Here is an 18,984-nt window from a genome sequence, read left to right as displayed (position 1 = left end):
CAGATCAATCAGTATCGGGGTTTATATCACAGATCAATCAGTATCGGGGTTTATATCTCAGATCAGTCAGTATCGGGGTTTATATCTCAGATCAATCAGTATCGGGGTTTATATCTCAGATCAATCAGTATCGGGGTTTATATCTCAGATCAGTCAGTATCGGGGTTTATATCTCAGATCAATCAGTATCGGGGTTTATATCACAGATCAATCAGTATCGGGGTTTATATCTCAGATCAATCAGTGTCGGGGTTTATATCACAGATCAATCAGTGTCGGGGTTTATATCTCAGATCAATCAGTATCGGGGTTTATATCTCAGATCAGTCAGTATCGGGGTTTATATCTCAGATCAATCAGTATCGGGGTTTATATCACAGATCAATCAGTATCGGGGTTTATATCACAGATCAATCAGTATCGGGGTTTATATCTCAGATCAATCAGTATCGGGGTTTATATCTCAGATCAATCAGTGTCGGGGTTTATATCACAGATCAATCAGTGTCGGGGTTTATATCACAGATCAATCAGTCTCGGGGTTTATATCACAGATCAATCAGTGTCGGGGTTTATATCACAGATCAATCAGTATCGGGGTTTATATCTCAGATCAATCAGTGTCGGGGATTATATCACAGATCAATCAGTATCGGGGTTTATATCACAGATCAATCAGTGTCGGGGTTTATATCACAGATCAATCAGTGTCGGGGTTTATATCACAGATCAATCAGTGTCGGGGTTTATATCACAGATCAGTCAGTGTCGGGGTTTATATCACAGATCAATCAGTGTCGGGGTTTATATCACAGATCAATCAGTGTCGGGGTTTATATCACAGATCAATCAGTGTCGGGGTTTATATCACAGATCAATCAGTGTCGGGGTTTATATCACAGATCAATCAGTGTCGGGGTTTATATCACAGATCAATCAGTGTCGGGGTTTATATCACAGATCAATCAGTGTCGGGGTTTATATCTCAGATCAATCAGTATCGGGGTTTATATCTCAGATCAATCGGTATCGGGGTTTATATCTCAGATCAATCAGTATCGGGGTTTATATCTCAGATCAATCAGTATCGGGGTTTATATCTCAGATCAATCGGTATCGGGGTTTATATCTCAGATCAATCAGTGTCGGGGTTTATATCACAGATCAATCAGTGTCGGGGTTTATATCTCAGATCAATCAGTATCGGGGTTTATATCTCAGATCAATCAGTGTCGGGGTTTATATCTCAGATCAATCAGTGTCGGGGTTTATATCACAGATCAATCAGTGTCGGGGTTTATATCTCAGATCAATCAGTATCGGGGTTTATATCACAGATCAATCAGTATCGGGGTTTATATATCAGATCAATCAGTGTCGGGGTTTATATCACAGATCAATCAGTGTCGGGGTTTATATCTCAGATCAATCAGTATCGGGGTTTATATCACAGATCAATCAGTGTCGGGGTTTATATCTCAGATCAATCTGTATCGGGGTTTATATCACAGATCAATCAGTGTCGGGGTTTATATCACAGATCAATCAGTGTCGGGGTTTATATCTCAGATCAATCAGTATCGGGGTTTATATCACAGATCAATCAGTATCGGGGTTTATATCACAGATCAATCAGTGTCGGGGTTTATATCACAGATCAATCAGTGTCGGGGTTTATATCACAGATCAATCAGTGTCGGGGTTTATATCACAGATCAATCAGTGTCGGGGTTTATATCACAGATCAATCAGTGTCGGGGTTTATATCACAGATCAATCAGTATCGGGGTTTATATCACAGATCAATCAGTATCGGGGTTTATATCACAGATCAATCAGTGTCGGGGTTTATATCACAGATCAATCAGTGTCTGGGTTTATATCACAGATCAATCAGTGTCGGGGTTTATATCACAGATCAATCAGTGTCGGGGTTTATATCACAGATCAATCAGTGTCGGGGTTTATATCTCAGATCAATCAGTGTCGGGGTTTATATCTCAGATCAATCAGTATCGGGGTTTATATCTCAGATCAATCGGTATCGGGGTTTATATCTCAGATCAATCAGTATCGGGGTTTATATCACAGATCAATCAGTATCGGGGTTTATATCACAGATCAATCAGTATCGGGGTTTATATCACAGATCAATCAGTGTCGGGGTTTATATCACAGATCAATCAGTATCGGGGTTTATATCTCAGATCAATCAGTGTCGGGGTTTATATCACAGATCAATCAGTGTCGGGGTTTATATCTCAGATCAATCAGTGTCGGGGTTTATATCACAGATCAATCAGTATCGGGGTTTATATCTCAGATCAATCAGTGTCGGGGTTTATATCACAGATCAATCAGTGTCGGGGTTTATATCTCAGATCAATCAGTGTCGGGGTTTATATCACAGATCAATCAGTATCGGGGTTTATATCTCAGATCAATCAGTGTCGGGGTTTATATCACAGATCAATCAGTATCGGGGTTTATATCACAGATCAATCAGTATCGGGGTTTATATCTCAGATCAATCAGTGTCAGGGTTTATATCACAGATCAATCAGTGTCGGGGTTTATATCTCAGATCAATCAGTGTCGGGGTTTATATCACAGATCAATCAGTGTCGGGGTTTATATCTCAGATCAATCAGTATCGGGGTTTATATCACAGATCAGTCAGTGTCGGGGTTTATATCACAGATCAATCAGTGTCGGGGTTTATATCTCAGATCAATCAGTATCGGGGTTTATATCACAGATCAATCAGTATCGGGGTTTATATCTCAGATCAATCAGTGTCGGGGTTTATATCACAGATCAATCAGTATCGGGGTTTATATCTCAGATCAATCAGTGTCGGGGATTATATCACAGATCAATCAGTGTCGGGGTTTATATCACAGATCAATCAGTGTCGGGGTTTATATCACAGATCAATCAGTGTCGGGGTTTATATCTCAGATCAATCAGTGTCGGGGTTTATATCACAGATCAATCAGTGTCGGGGTTTATATCTCAGATCAATCAGTATCGGGGTTTATATCTCAGATCAATCAGTGTCGGGGTTTATATCACAGATCAATCAGTGTCGGGGTTTATATCACAGATCAATCAGTGTCGGGGTTTATATCACAGATCAATCAGTATCGGGGTTTATATCACAGATCAATCAGTGTCGGGGTTTATATCACAGATCAATCAGTATCGGGGTTTATATCACAGATCAATCAGTGTCGGGGTTTATATCACAGATCAATCAGTGTCGGGGTTTATATCTCAGATCAATCAGTATCGGGGTTTATATCTCAGATCAATCAGTGTCGGGGTTTATATCTCAGATCAATCAGTATCGGGGTTTATATCTCAGATCAATCAGTATCGGGGTTTATATCACAGATCAATCAGTGTCGGGGTTTATATCACAGATCAATCAGTGTCGGGGTTTATATCTCAGATCAATCAGTGTCGGGGTTTATATCACAGATCAATCAGTATCGGGGTTTATATCTCAGATCAATCAGTGTCGGGGTTTATATCACAGATCAATCAGTATCGGGGTTTATATCACAGATCAATCAGTGTCGGGGTTTATATCACAGATCAATCAGTGTCGGGGTTTATATCTCAGATCAATCAGTGTCGGGGTTTATATCACAGATCAATCAGTGTCGGGGTTTATATCACAGATCAATCAGTATCGGGGTTTATATCACAGATCAATCAGTGTCGGGGTTTATATCACAGATCAATCAGTATCGGGGTTTATATCTCAGATCAATCAGTGTCGGGGTTTATATCACAGATCAATCAGTGTCGGGGTTTATATCTCAGATCAATCAGTGTCGGGGTTTATATCACAGATCAATCAGTATCGGGGTTTATATCACAGATCAATCAGTGTCGGGGTTTATATCTCAGATCAATCAGTATCGGGGTTTATATCACAGATCAATCAGTGTCGGGGTTTATATCTCAGATCAATCAGTGTCGGGGTTTATATCACAGATCAATCAGTGTCGGGGTTTATATCACAGATCAATCAGTGTCGGGGTTTATATCTCAGATCAATCAGTGTCGGGGTTTATATCACAGATCAATCAGTGTCGGGGTTTATATCACAGATCAATCAGTATCGGGGTTTATATCACAGATCAATCAGTGTCGGGGTTTATATCTCAGATCAATCAGTATCGGGGTTTATATCACAGATCAATCAGTATCGGGGTTTATATCACAGATCAATCAGTATCGGGGTTTATATCACAGATCAATCAGTGTCGGGGTTTATATCTCAGATCAATCAGTATCGGGGTTTATATCACAGATCAATCAGTGTCGGGGTTTATATCACAGATCAATCAGTATCGGGGTTTATATCACAGATCAATCAGTGTCGGGGTTTATATCTCAGATCAATCAGTATCGGGGTTTATATCACAGATCAATCAGTGTCGGGGTTTATATCACAGATCAATCAGTATCGGGGTTTATATCACAGATCAATCAGTATCGGGGTTTATATCACAGATCAATCAGTGTCGGGGTTTATATCTCAGATCAATCAGTATCGGGGTTTATATCACAGATCAATCAGTATCGGGGTTTATATCACAGATCAATCAGTGTCGGGGTTTATATCACAGATCAATCAGTATCGGGTTTATATCACAGATCAATCAGTGTCGGGGATTATATCACAGATCAATCAGTATCGGGGTTTATATCACAGATCAATCAGTATCGGGGTTTATATCACAGATCAATCAGTGTCGGGGTTTATATCACAGATCAATCAGTATCGGGGTTTATATCACAGATCAATCAGTATCGGGGTTTATATCACAGATCAATCAGTGTCGGGGTTTATATCTCAGATCAATCAGTATCGGGGTTTATATCTCAGACCAATCAGTGTCGGGGTTTATATCTCAGATCAATCAGTGTCGGGGTTTATATCACAGATCAATCAGTGTCGGGGTTTATATCACAGATCAATCAGTATCGGGGTTTATATCACAGATCAATCAGTGTCGGGGTTTATATCACAGATCAATCAGTGTCGGGGTTTATATCACAGATCAATCAGTGTCGGGGTTTATATCTCAGATCAATCAGTGTCGGGGTTTATATCACAGATCAATCAGTGTCGGGGTTTATATCACAGATCAATCAGTATCGGGGTTTATATCACAGATCAATCAGTGTCGGGGTTTATATCTCAGATCAATCAGTGTCGGGGTTTATATCACAGATCAATCAGTATCGGGGTTTATATCACAGATCAATCAGTGTCGGGGTTTATATCACAGATCAATCAGTGTCGGGGTTTATATCACAGATCAATCAGTATCGGGGTTTATATCACAGATCAATCAGTGTCGGGGTTTATATCACAGATCAATCAGTATCGGGGTTTATATCTCAGATCAATCAGTATCGGGGTTTATATCACAGATCAATCAGTGTCGGGGTTTATATCTCAGATCAATCAGTGTCGGGGTTTATATCACAGATCAATCAGTGTCGGGGTTTATATCAGAGATCAATCAGTGTCGGGGTTTATATCACAGATCAATCAGTATCGGGGTTTATATCACAGATCAATCAGTATCGGGGTTTATATCTCAGATCAATCAGTGTCGGGGTTTATATCACAGATCAATCAGTGTCGGGGTTTATATCTCAGATCAATCAGTATCGGGGTTTATATCAGAGATCAATCAGTATCGGGGTTTATATCACAGATCAATCAGTGTCGGGGTTTATATCTCAGATCAATCAGTATCGGGGTTTATATCACAGATCAATCAGTATCGGGGTTTATATCACAGATCAATCAGTGTCGGGGTTTATATCACAGATCAATCAGTGTCGGGGTTTATATCACAGATCAATCAGTGTCGGGGTTTATATCTCAGATCAATCAGTATCGGGGTTTATATCACAGATCAATCAGTATCGGGGTTTATATCACAGATCAATCAGTATCGGGGTTTATATCTCAGATCAATCAGTGTCGGGGTTTATATCTCAGATCAATCAGTGTCGGGGTTTATATCACAGATCAATCAGTATCGGGGTTTATATCTCAGATCAATCAGTATCGGGGTTTATATCACAGATCAATCAGTATCGGGGTTTATATCACAGATCAATCAGTATCGGGGTTTATATCACAGATCAATCAGTGTCGGGGTTTATATCACAGATCAATCAGTGTCGGGGTTTATATCACAGATCAATCAGTATCGGGGTTTATATCAGAGATCAATCAGTATCGGGGTTTATATCTCAGATCAATCAGTGTCGGGGTTTATATCACAGATCAATCAGTATCGGGGTTTATATCAGAGATCAATCAGTATCGGGGTTTATATCACAGATCAATCAGTATCGGGGTTTATATCACAGATCAATCAGTGTCGGGGTTTATATCACAGATCAATCAGTATCGGGGTTTATATCTCAGATCAATCAGTGTCGGGGTTTATATCACAGATCAATCAGTGTCGGGGTTTATATCTCAGATCAATCAGTGTCGGGGTTTATATCACAGATCAATCAGTGTCGGGGTTTATATCTCAGATCAATCAGTGTCGGGGTTTATATCACAGATCAATCAGTGTCGGGGTTTATATCTCAGATCAATCAGTGTCGGGGTTTATATCACAGATCAATCAGTGTCGGGGTTTATATCTCAGATCAATCAGTATCGGGGTTTATATCTCAGATCAATCAGTATCGGGGTTTATATCACAGATCAATCAGTGTCGGGGTTTATATCTCAGATCAATCAGTGTCGGGGTTTATATCACAGATCAATCAGTATCGGGGTTTATATCACAGATCAATCAGTGTCGGGGTTTATATCACAGATCAATCAGTGTCGGGGTTTATATCACAGATCAATCAGTGTCGGGGTTTATATCACAGATCAATCAGTATCGGGGTTTATATCTCAGATCAATCAGTGTCGGGGTTTATATCTCAGATCAATCAGTGTCGGGGTTTATATCACAGATCAATCAGTATCGGGGTTTATATCTCAGATCAATCAGTGTCGGGGTTTATATCACAGATCAATCAGTATCGGGGTTTATATCTCAGATCAATCAGTGTCGGGGTTTATATCTCAGATCAATCAGTGTCGGGGTTTATATCACAGATCAATCAGTATCGGGGTTTATATCTCAGATCAATCAGTGTCGGGGTTTATATCACAGATCAATCAGTGTCGGGGTTTATATCTCAGATCAATCAGTGTCGGGGTTTATATCTCAGATCAATCAGTATCGGGGTTTATATCTCAGATCAATCAGTATCGGGGTTTATATCTCAGATCAATCAGTGTCGGGGTTTATATCTCAGATCAATCAGTGTCGGGGTTTATATCTCAGATCAATCAGTGTCGGGGTTTATATCACAGATCAATCAGTATCGGGGTTTATATCTCAGATCAATCAGTGTCGGGGTTTATATCACAGATCAATCAGTATCGGGGTTTATATCTCAGATCAATCAGTATCGGGGTTTATATCTCAGATCAATCAGTGTCGGGGTTTATATCTCAGATCAATCAGTGTCGGGGTTTATATCTCAGATCAATCAGTATCGGGGTTTATATCTCAGATCAATCAGTATCGGGGTTTATATCTCAGATCAATCAGTGTCGGGGTTTATATCTCAGATCAATCAGTGTCGGGGTTTATATCTCAGATCAATCAGTGTCGGGGTTTATATCACAGATCAATCAGTATCGGGGTTTATATCTCAGATCAATCAGTGTCGGGGTTTATATCACAGATCAATCAGTGTCGGGGTTTATATCTCAGATCAATCAGTGTCGGGGTTTATATCACAGATCAATCAGTGTCGGGGTTTATATCTCAGATCAATCAGTGTCGGGGTTTATATCTCAGATCAATCAGTATCGGGGTTTATATCACAGATCAATCAGTGTCGGGGTTTATATCTCAGATCAATCAGTATCGGGGTTTATATCACAGATCAATCAGTATCGGGGTTTATATCTCAGATCAATCAGTGTCGGGGTTTATATCAGAGATCAATCAGTATCGGGGTTTATATCACAGATCAATCAGTATCGGGGTTTATATCTCAGATCAATCAGTATCGGGGTTTATATCTCAGATCAATCAGTGTCGGGGTTTATATCACAGATCAATCAGTGTCGGGGTTTATATCACAGATCAATCAGTATCGGGGTTTATATCTCAGATCAATCAGTGTCGGGGTTTATATCAGAGATCAATCAGTATCGGGGTTTATATCACAGATCAATCAGTGTCGGGGTTTATATCACAGATCAATCAGTATCGGGGTTTATATCTCAGATCAATCAGTGTCGGGGTTTATATCAGAGATCAATCAGTATCGGGGTTTATATCACAGATCAATCAGTGTCGGGGTTTATATCACAGATCAATCAGTGTCGGGGTTTATATCTCAGATCAATCAGTGTCGGGGTTTATATCAGAGATCAATCAGTGTCGGGGTTTATATCACAGATCAATCAGCGTCGGGGTTTATATCACAGATCAATCAGTATCGGGGTTTATATCTCAGATCAATCAGTATCGGGGTTTATATCTCAGATCAATCAGTATCGGGGTTTATATCACAGATCAATCAGTGTCGGGGTTTATATCACAGATCAATCAGTGTCGGGGTTTATATCTCAGATCAATCAGTGTCGGGGTTTATATCACAGATCAATCAGTATCGGGGTTTATATCTCAGATCAATCAGTATCGGGGTTTATATCTCAGATCAATCAGTATCGGGGTTTATATCTCAGATCAATCAGTATCGGGGTTTATATCACAGATCAATCAGTGTCGGGGTTTATATCACAGATCAATCAGTATCGGGGTTTATATCTCAGATCAATCAGTATCGGGGTTTATATCTCAGATCAATCAGTATCGGGGTTTATATCTCAGATCAATCAGTATCGGGGTTTATATCTCAGATCAATCAGTGTCGGGGTTTATATCACAGATCAATCAGTATCGGGGTTTATATCACAGATCAGTCAGTATCGGGGTTTATATCTCAGATCAATCAGTATCGGGGTTTATATCTCAGATCAATCAGTGTCGGGGTTTATATCTCAGATCAATCAGTGTCGGGGTTTATATCACAGATCAGTCAGTATCGGGGTTTATATCTCAGATCAATCAGTATCGGGGTTTATATCTCAGATCAATCAGTATCGGGGTTTATATCTCAGATCAATCAGTGTCGGGGTTTATATCTCAGATCAATCAGTATCGGGGTTTATATCACAGATCAATCAGTATCGGGGTTTATATCTCAGATCAATCAGTGTCGGGGTTTATATCTCAGATCAATCAGTATCGGGGTTTATATCACAGATCAATCAGTGTCGGGGTTTATATCACAGATCAATCAGTATCGGGGTTTATATCACAGATCAATCAGTGTCGGGGTTTATATCTCAGATCAATCAGTGTCGGGGTTTATATCACAGATCAGTCAGTATCGGGGTTTATATCTCAGATCAATCAGTATCGGGGTTTATATCTCAGATCAATCAGTATCGGGGTTTATATCTCAGATCAATCAGTGTCGGGGTTTATATCTCAGATCAATCAGTATCGGGGTTTATATCACAGATCAATCAGTATCGGGGTTTATATCTCAGATCAATCAGTGTCGGGGTTTATATCTCAGATCAATCAGTATCGGGGTTTATATCTCAGATCAATCAGTGTCGGGGTTTATATCACAGATCAATCAGTATCGGGGTTTATATCTCAGATCAATCAGTATCGGGGTTTATATCACAGATCAATCAGTATCGGGGTTTATATCTCAGATCAATCAGTATCGGGGTTTATATCTCAGATCAATCAGTATCGGGGTTTATATCACAGATCAATCAGTGTCGGGGTTTATATCACAGATCAATCAGTATCGGGGTTTATATCACAGATCAATCAGTGTCGGGGTTTATATCACAGATCAATCAGTGTCGGGGTTTATATCTCAGATCAATCAGTGTCGGGGTTTATATCTCAGATCAATCAGTATCGGGGTTTATATCACAGATCAATCAGTATCGGGGTTTATATCACAGATCAGTCAGTATCGGGGTTTATATCACAGATCAGTCAGTATCGGGGTTTATATCACAGATCAATCAGTGTCGGGGTTTATATCTCAGATCAATCAGTGTCGGGGTTTATATCTCAGATCAATCAGTATTGGGGTTTATATCACAGATCAATCAGTATCGGGGTTTATATCTCAGATCAATCAGTATCGGGGTTTATATCACAGATCAATCAGTATCAGGGTTTATATCACAGATCAATCAGTGTCGGGGTTTATATCACAGATCAATCAGTATCGGGGTTTATATCTCAGATCAATCAGTATCGGGGTTTATATCACAGATCAATCAGTATCAGGGTTTATATCACAGATCAATCAGTATCGGGGTTTATATCACAGATCAATCAGTGTCGGGGTTTATATCTCAGATCAATCAGTGTCGGGGTTTATATCTCAGATCAATCAGTGTCGGGGTTTATATCTCAGATCAATCAGTATCGGGGTTTATATCTCAGATCAATCAGTGTCGGGGTTTATATCACAGATCAATCAGTGTTGGGGTTTATATCTCAGATCAATCAGTATCGGGGTTTATATCACAGATCAATCAGTGTCGGGGTTTATATCACAGATCAATCAGTATCGGGGTTTATATCTCAGATCAATCAGTGTCGGGGTTTATATCACAGATCAATCAGTGTCGGGGTTTATATCTCAGATCAATCAGTATCGGGGTTTATATCACAGATCAATCAGTATCGGGGTTTATATCTCAGATCAATCAGTGTCGGGGTTTATATCACAGATCAATCAGTGTCGTGGTTTATATCTCAGATCAATCAGTGTCGGGGTTTATATCACAGATCAATCAGTATCGGGGTTTATATCACAGATCAATCAGTGTCGGGGTTTATATCACAGATCAATCAGTGTCGGGGTTTATATCACAGATCAATCAGTATCGGGGTTTATATCACAGATCAATCAGTATCGGGGTTTATATCACAGATCAATCAGTGTCGGGTTTATATCACAGATCTATCAGTATCGGGGTTTATATCACAGATCAATCAGTTTTGGGGTTTATATCACAGATCAATCAGTATCGGGGTTTATATCACAGATCAATCAGTTTTGGGGTTTATATCACAGATCAATCAGTATCGGGGTTTATATCACAGATCAATCAGTGTCGGGGTTTATATCACAGATCAATCAGTATCGGGGTTTATATCACAGATCAGTCAGTGTCGGGGTTTATATCACAGATCAATCAGTATCGGGGTTTATATCTCAGATCAATCAGTGTCGGGGTTTATATCACAGATCAATCAGTGTCGGGGTTTATATCACAGATCAATCAGTATCGGGATTTATATCACAGATCAATCAGTGTCGGGGTTTATATCTCAGATCAATCAGTGTCGGGGTTTATATCACAGATCAATCAGTATCGGGGTTTATATCACAGATCAATCAGTATCGGGGTTTATATCTCAGATCAATCAGTATCGGGGTTTATATCTCAGATCAATCAGTGTCGGGGTTTATATCTCAGATCAATCAGTATCGGGGTTTATATCACAGATCAATCAGTATCGGGGTTTATATCACAGATCAATCAGTATCGGGGTTTATATCTCAGATCAATCAGTATCGGGGTTTATATCACAGATCAATCAGTGTCGGGGTTTATATCACAGATCAATCAGTATCGGGGTTTATATCACAGATCAATCAGTATCGGGGTTTATATCACAGATCAATCAGTGTCGGGGTTTATATCACAGATCAATCAGTATCGGGGTTTATATCTCAGATCAATCAGTGTCGGGGTTTATATCACAGATCAATCAGTGTCGGGGTTTATATCTCAGATCAATCAGTGTCGGGGTTTATATCACAGATCAATCAGTGTCGGGGTTTATATCTCAGATCAATCAGTGTTGGGGTTTATATCTCAGATCAATCAGTATCGGGGTTTATATCTCAGATCAATCAGTATCGGGGTTTATATCACAGATCAATCAGTGTCGGGGTTTATATCTTAGATCAATCAGTATCGGGGTTTATATCTCAGATCAATCAGTGTCGGGGTTTATATCACAGATCAATCAGTATCGGGGTTTATATCACAGATCAATCAGTATCGGGGTTTATATCACAGATCAATCAGTATCGGGGTTTATATCTCAGATCAATCAGTATCGGGGTTTATATCACAGATCAATCAGTATCGGGGTTTATATCTCAGATCAATCAGTATCGGGGTTTATATCACAGATCAATCAGTGTCGGGGTTTATATCTCAGATCAATCAGTATCGGGGTTTATATCTCAGAACAATCAGTATCGGGGTTTATATCACAGATCAATCAGTATCGGGGTTTATATCACAGATCAATCAGTGTCGGGGTTTATATCACAGATCAATCAGTGTCGGGGTTTATATCTCAGATCAATCAGTATCGGGGTTTATATCTCAGATCAATCAGTGTCGGGATTTATATCACAGATCAATCAGTGTCGGGGTTTATATCTCAGATCAATCAGTATCGGGGTTTATATCACAGATCAATCAGTGTCGGGGTTTATATCTCAGATCAATCAGTGTCGGGGTTTATATCTCAGATCAATCAGTGTCGGGGTTTATATCTCAGATCAATCAGTATCGGGGTTTATATCACAGATCAATCAGTATCGGGGTTTATATCACAGATCAATCAGTGTCGGGGTTTATATCTCAGATCAATCAGTGTCGGGGTTTATATCTCAGATCAATCAGTATCGGGGTTTATATCACAGATCAATCAGTGTCGGGGTTTATATCTCAGATCAATCAGTATCGGGGTTTATATCTCAGATCAATCAGTATCGGGGTTTATATCTCAGATCAATCAGTATCGAGGTTTATATCACAGATCAATCAGTATCGGGGTTTATATCTCAGATCAATCAGTATCGGGGTTTATATCACAGATCATTCAGTGTCGGGGTTTATATCTCAGATCAATCAGTATCGGGGTTTATATCTCAGATCAATCAGTATCGGGGTTTATATCTCAGATCAATCAGTATCGGGGTTTATATCACAGATCATTCAGTGTCGGGGTTTATATCACAGATCAATCAGTGTCGGGGTTTATATCACAGATCAATCAGTGTCGGGGTTTATATCACAGATCAATCAGTGTCGGGGTTTATATCTCAGATCAATCAGTGTCGGGGTTTATATCTCAGATCAATCAGTATCGGGGTTTATATCACAGATCAATCAGTGTCGGGGTTTATATCACAGATCAATCAGTATCGGGGTTTATATCACAGATCAATCAGTGTCGGGGTTTATATCTCAGATCAATCAGTGTCGGGGTTTATATCTCAGATCAATCAGTGTCGGGGTTTATATCTCAGATCAATCAGTGTCGGGGTTTATATCTCAGATCAATCAGTGTCGGGGTTTATATCTCAGATCAATCAGTGTCGGGGTTTATATCTCAGATCAATCAGTGTCAGGGTTTATATCACAGATCAATCAGTATCGGGGTTTATATCACAGATCAATCAGTATCGGGGTTTATATCACAGATCAATCAGTGTCAGGGTTTATATCTCAGATCAATCAGTATCGGGGTTTATATCTCAGATCAATCAGTGTCAGGGTTTATATCACAGATCAATCAGTATCGGGGTTTATATCTCAGATCAATCAGTGTCAGGGTTTATATCACAGATCAATCAGTATCGGGGTTTATATCACAGATCAATCAGTATCGGGGTTTATATCACAGATCAATCAGTGTCGGGGTTTATATCACAGATCAATCAGTGTCGGGGTTTATATCACAGATCAATCAGTATCGGGGTTTATATCACAGATCAATCAGTGTCGGGGTTTATATCTCAGATCAATCAGTGTCGGGGTTTATATCACAGATCAATCAGTATCGGGGTTTATATCTCAGATCAATCATTGTCGGGGTTTATATCACAGATCAATCAGTGTCGGGGCTTATATCTCAGATCAATCAGTATCGGGGTTTATATCACAGATCAATCAGTATCAGGGTTTATATCACAGATCAATCAGTATCGGGGTTTATATCTCAGATCAATCAGTATCGGGGTTTATATCACAGATCAGTCAGTGTCGGGGTTTATATCACAGATCAATCAGTATCGGGGTTTATATCACAGATCAATCAGTGTCGGGGTTTATATCTCAGATCAATCAGTATCGGGGTTTATATCACAGATCAATCAGTGTCGGGGTTTATATCACAGATCAATCAGTGTCGGGGTTTATATCACAGATCAATCAGTATCGGGGTTTATATCACAGATCAATTCATATCGGGGTTTATATCTCAGATCAATCAGTGTCGGGGTTTATATCTCAGATCAATCAGTATCGGGGTTTATATCACAGATCAATCAGTATCGGGGTTTATATCTCAGATCAATCAGTGTCGGGGTTTATATCACAGATCAATCAGTATCGGGGTTTATATCACAGATCAATCAGTGTCGGGGTTTATATCTCAGATCAATCAGTGTCGGGGTTTATATCTCAGATCAATCAGTATCGGGGTTTATATCACAGATCAATCAGTGTCGGGGTTTATATCACAGATCAATCAGTATCGGGGTTTATATCACAGATCAATCAGTGTCGGGGTTTATATCACAGATCAATCAGTATCGGGGTTTATATCACAGATCAATCAGTATCGGGGTTTATATCACAGATCAATCAGTATCGGGGTTTATATCACAGATCAATCAGTGTCGGGGTTTATATCACAGATCAATCAGTGTCGGGGTTTATATCTCAGATCAATCAGTGTCGGGGTTTATATCTCAGATCAATCAGTATCGGGGTTTATATCACAGATCAATCAGTATCGGGGTTTATATCTCAGATCAATCAGTGTCGGGGTTTATATCTCAGATCAATCAGTATCGGGGTTTATATCTCAGATCAATCAGTGTCGGGGTTTATATCTCAGATCAATCAGTATCGGGGTTTATATCACAGATCAATCAGTGTCGGGGTTTATATCACAGATCAATCAGTATCGGGGTTTATATCACAGATCAATCAGTATCGGGGTTTGTATCACAGATCAATCAGTATCGGGGTTTATATCTCAGATCAATCAGTGTCGGGGTTTATATCACAGATCAATCAGTGTCGGGGTTTATATCTCAGATCAATCAGTGTCGGGGTTTATATCACAGATCAATCAGTATCAGGGTTTATATCTCAGATCAATCAGTATCGGGGTTTGTATCACAGATCAATCAGTATCGGGGTTTATATCACAGATCAATCAGTATCGGGGTTTATATCTCAGATCAATCAGTGTCGGGGTTTATATCTCAGATCAATCAGTGTCGGGGTTTATATCACAGATCAATCAGTGTCGGGGTTTATATCACAGTTCAATCAGTATCGGGGTTTATATCAGAGATCAATCAGTGTCGGGGTTTATATCACAGATCAGTCAGTGTCGGGGTTTATATCTCAGATCAATCAGTATCGGGGTTTATATCACAGATCAATCAGTATCGGGGTTTATATCACAGATCAATCAGTATCGGGGTTTATATCACAGATCAATCAGTATCGGGGTTTATATCACAGATCAATCAGTATCGGGGTTTATATCACAGATCAATCAGTATCGGGGTTTATATCTCAGATCAATCAGTATCGGGGTTTATATCACAGATCAATCAGTATCGGGGTTTATATCTCAGATCAATCAGTATCGGGGTTTATATCACAGATCAATCAGTATCGGGGTTTATATCTCAGATCAATCAGTATCGGGGTTTATATCTCAGATCAATCAGTATCGGGGTTTATATCACAGATCAATCAGTATCGGGGTTTATATCACAGATCATTCAGTGTCGGGGTTTATATCACAGATCAATCAGTATCGGGGTTTATATCACAGATCAATCAGTATCGGGGTTTATATCACAGATCAATCAGTGTCGGGGTTTATATCACAGATTAATCAGTGTCGGGGTTTATATCACAGATTAATCAGTGTCGGGGTTTAGATCACAGATCAATCAGTATCGGGGTTTATATCACAGATCAATCAGTATCGGGGTTTATATCACAGATCAATCAGTGTCGGGGTTTAGATCACAGATTAATCACTGTCGGGGTTTATTTCACAGATCATTCAGTGTTCGCCGATTATATCAGTGATTACTAAGTATCGGGGTCGGTGATCAATCTCTTCATCTTTTCACACAGGACAAGCTGGGCAGCAATTGGCGTTCCGAGGGAAACAGGGGAAAGCTCCAGGTAGTATCCGAAGCTCTAGAATATACACTGTGTCGTTCATTCTCTGTAATATACACAGGGACTATTATTCTCTATAATATACACAGAGACTGTTATTCTCTATAATATACACAGGGGCTGTTATTCTCTATAATATACACAGAGGCTGTAATTATCTATAATATACACAGGGACTGTTATTCTCGATAAGATACACAGAGACTGTTATTCTCTATAATATACACAGAGACTGTTATTCTCTATAATATGCACAGGGGCTATTATTCTCTATAATATACACAGGGGCTGTTATTCTCTATAATATACACAGGGGCTGTTATCCTCTATAATATACACAGGGGCTGTTATTCTCTATAATATACACAGGGGCTGTTGTTCTCTATAATATACACAGAGACTGTTATTCTCTATAATATACACAGAGACTGTTATTCTCTATAATATGCACAGAGACTGTTATTCTCTATAATATACACAGGGGCTGTTATTCACTATAATATACACAGGGACTGTTATTCTCGATAAGATACACAGAGACTGTTATTCTCTATAATATACACAGAGACTGTTATTCTCTATCATATACACAGGGACTGTTATTCTCCATAATACACACAGGGACTGTTATTCTCTATAATATACACAGGGACTATTATTCTCTGTAATATACACAGGGGCTGTGATTCTCTATAATATTCTCTGGGTCTGTTATTCTCTATAATATACACAGAGACTGTTACTCTCTATAATATACACAGGGGCTGTTATTCTCTATAATATACACAGGGACTGTTATTCTCTATAATATACACAGGGGCTGTTATTCTCTATAATATGCACAGAGACTGTTATTCTCTATAATATACACAGGGGCTGTTATACTCTATAATATACACAGGGGCTGTTATTCTCTATAATATACACAGAGGCTGTAATTATCTATAATATACACAGGGACTGTTATTCTCGATAAGATACACAGAGACTGTTATTCTCTATAATATACACAGAGACTGTTATTCTCTATAATATGCACAGGGGCTATTATTCTCTATAATATACACAGGGGCTGTTATTCTCTATAATATACACAGGGGCTGTTATTCTCTATAATATACACAGGGGCTGTTATTCTCTATAATATACACAGGGGCTGTTGTTCTCTATAATATACACAGAGACTGTTATTCTCTATAATATACACAGAGACTGTTATTCTCTATAATATGCACAGAGACTGTTATTCTCTATAATATACACAGGGGCTGTTATTCTCTATAATATACACAGGGGCTGTTGTTCTCTATAATATACACAGAGACTGTTATTCTCTATCATCTACACAGGGGCTGATATTCTCTGTAATATACACAGGGACTGTTATTCTCTATAATATACACAGAGACTGTTATTCTCTATAATATACACAGGGGCTGTTATTCTCTATAATATACACAGAGACTGTTATTCTCTATAATATACACAGGGACTGTTATTCTCTGTAATATACACTGAGCATGTTATTCTCTATAATATACACAGAGACTGTTATTCTCTATCATATACACAGGGACTGTTATTCTCCATAATACACACAGGGACTGTTATTCTCTATAATATACACAGGGACTATTATTCTCTGTAATATACACAGGGGCTGTGATTCTCTATAATATTCTCTGGGTCTGTTATTCTCTATAATTCCACAGAGACTGTTACTCACTATAATATACACAGGGGCTGTTATTCTCTATAATATACACAGGGACTGTTATTCTCTATAATATACACAGGGGCTGTTATTCTCTATAATATACACAGTGACTGTTATTCTCTATAATATACACTGGGACTGTTATTCTCTATAATATACACAGAGACTGTTATTCTCTATAATATACACAGGGGCTGTTATTCTCTATAATATACACAGAGACTGTTATTCTCTATAATATACACAGGGACTGTTATTCTCTGTAATATACACTGAGCATGTTATTCTCTATAATATACACAGAGACATGTTATTCTCTATCATATACACAGGGACTGTTATTCTCCATAATACACACAGGGACTGTTATTCTCTATAATATACACAGGGACTATTATTCTCTGTAATATACACAGGGGCTGTGATTCTCTATAATATTCTCTGGGTCTGTTATTCTCTATAATATACACAGAGACTGTTACTCTCTATAATATACACAGGGACTGTTATTCTCCATAATACACACAGGGACTGTTATTCTCTATAATATACACAGAGACTTTTATTCTCTATAATATGCACAGGGGCTATTATTCTCTATAATATACACAGGGGCTGTTATTCTCTATAATATACACAGGGGCTGTTATTCTCTATAATATACACAGGGGCTGTTATTCTCTATAATATACACAGGGGCTGTTGTTCTCTATAATATACACAGAGACTGTTATTCTCTATAATATACACAGAGACTGTTATTCTCTATAATATGCACAGAGACTGTTATTCTCTATAATATACACAGGGGCTGTTATTCTCTATAATATACACAGGGGCT

At 38.9% G+C, this 18,984-nt stretch overlaps 1 protein-coding gene across 1 annotated transcript in view; it reads left to right on the top strand.

Annotated features, from left to right (window-relative positions):
* The window catches only part of LOC140396627 (uncharacterized), a 368,154-nt gene that overhangs the window by 216,833 nt on the left and 132,337 nt on the right, over positions 1–18,984 (top strand). Inside the window, exon 9 of the mRNA XM_072485421.1 lies at positions 16,379–16,429. Within this exon, the coding sequence (XP_072341522.1) occupies positions 16,379–16,429 (51 nt within the window). The remainder of the gene's footprint in view (positions 1–16,378; positions 16,430–18,984) is intronic.

Source organism: Scyliorhinus torazame, chromosome 19 (assembly GCF_047496885.1).
Source record: "Scyliorhinus torazame isolate Kashiwa2021f chromosome 19, sScyTor2.1, whole genome shotgun sequence".
Taxonomy (NCBI): Eukaryota; Metazoa; Chordata; class Chondrichthyes; order Carcharhiniformes; family Scyliorhinidae; genus Scyliorhinus; species Scyliorhinus torazame.
The sequence above is the reverse complement of the archived record's forward strand: the minus strand, read 5'-3'. Positions and strand labels throughout refer to the sequence as shown.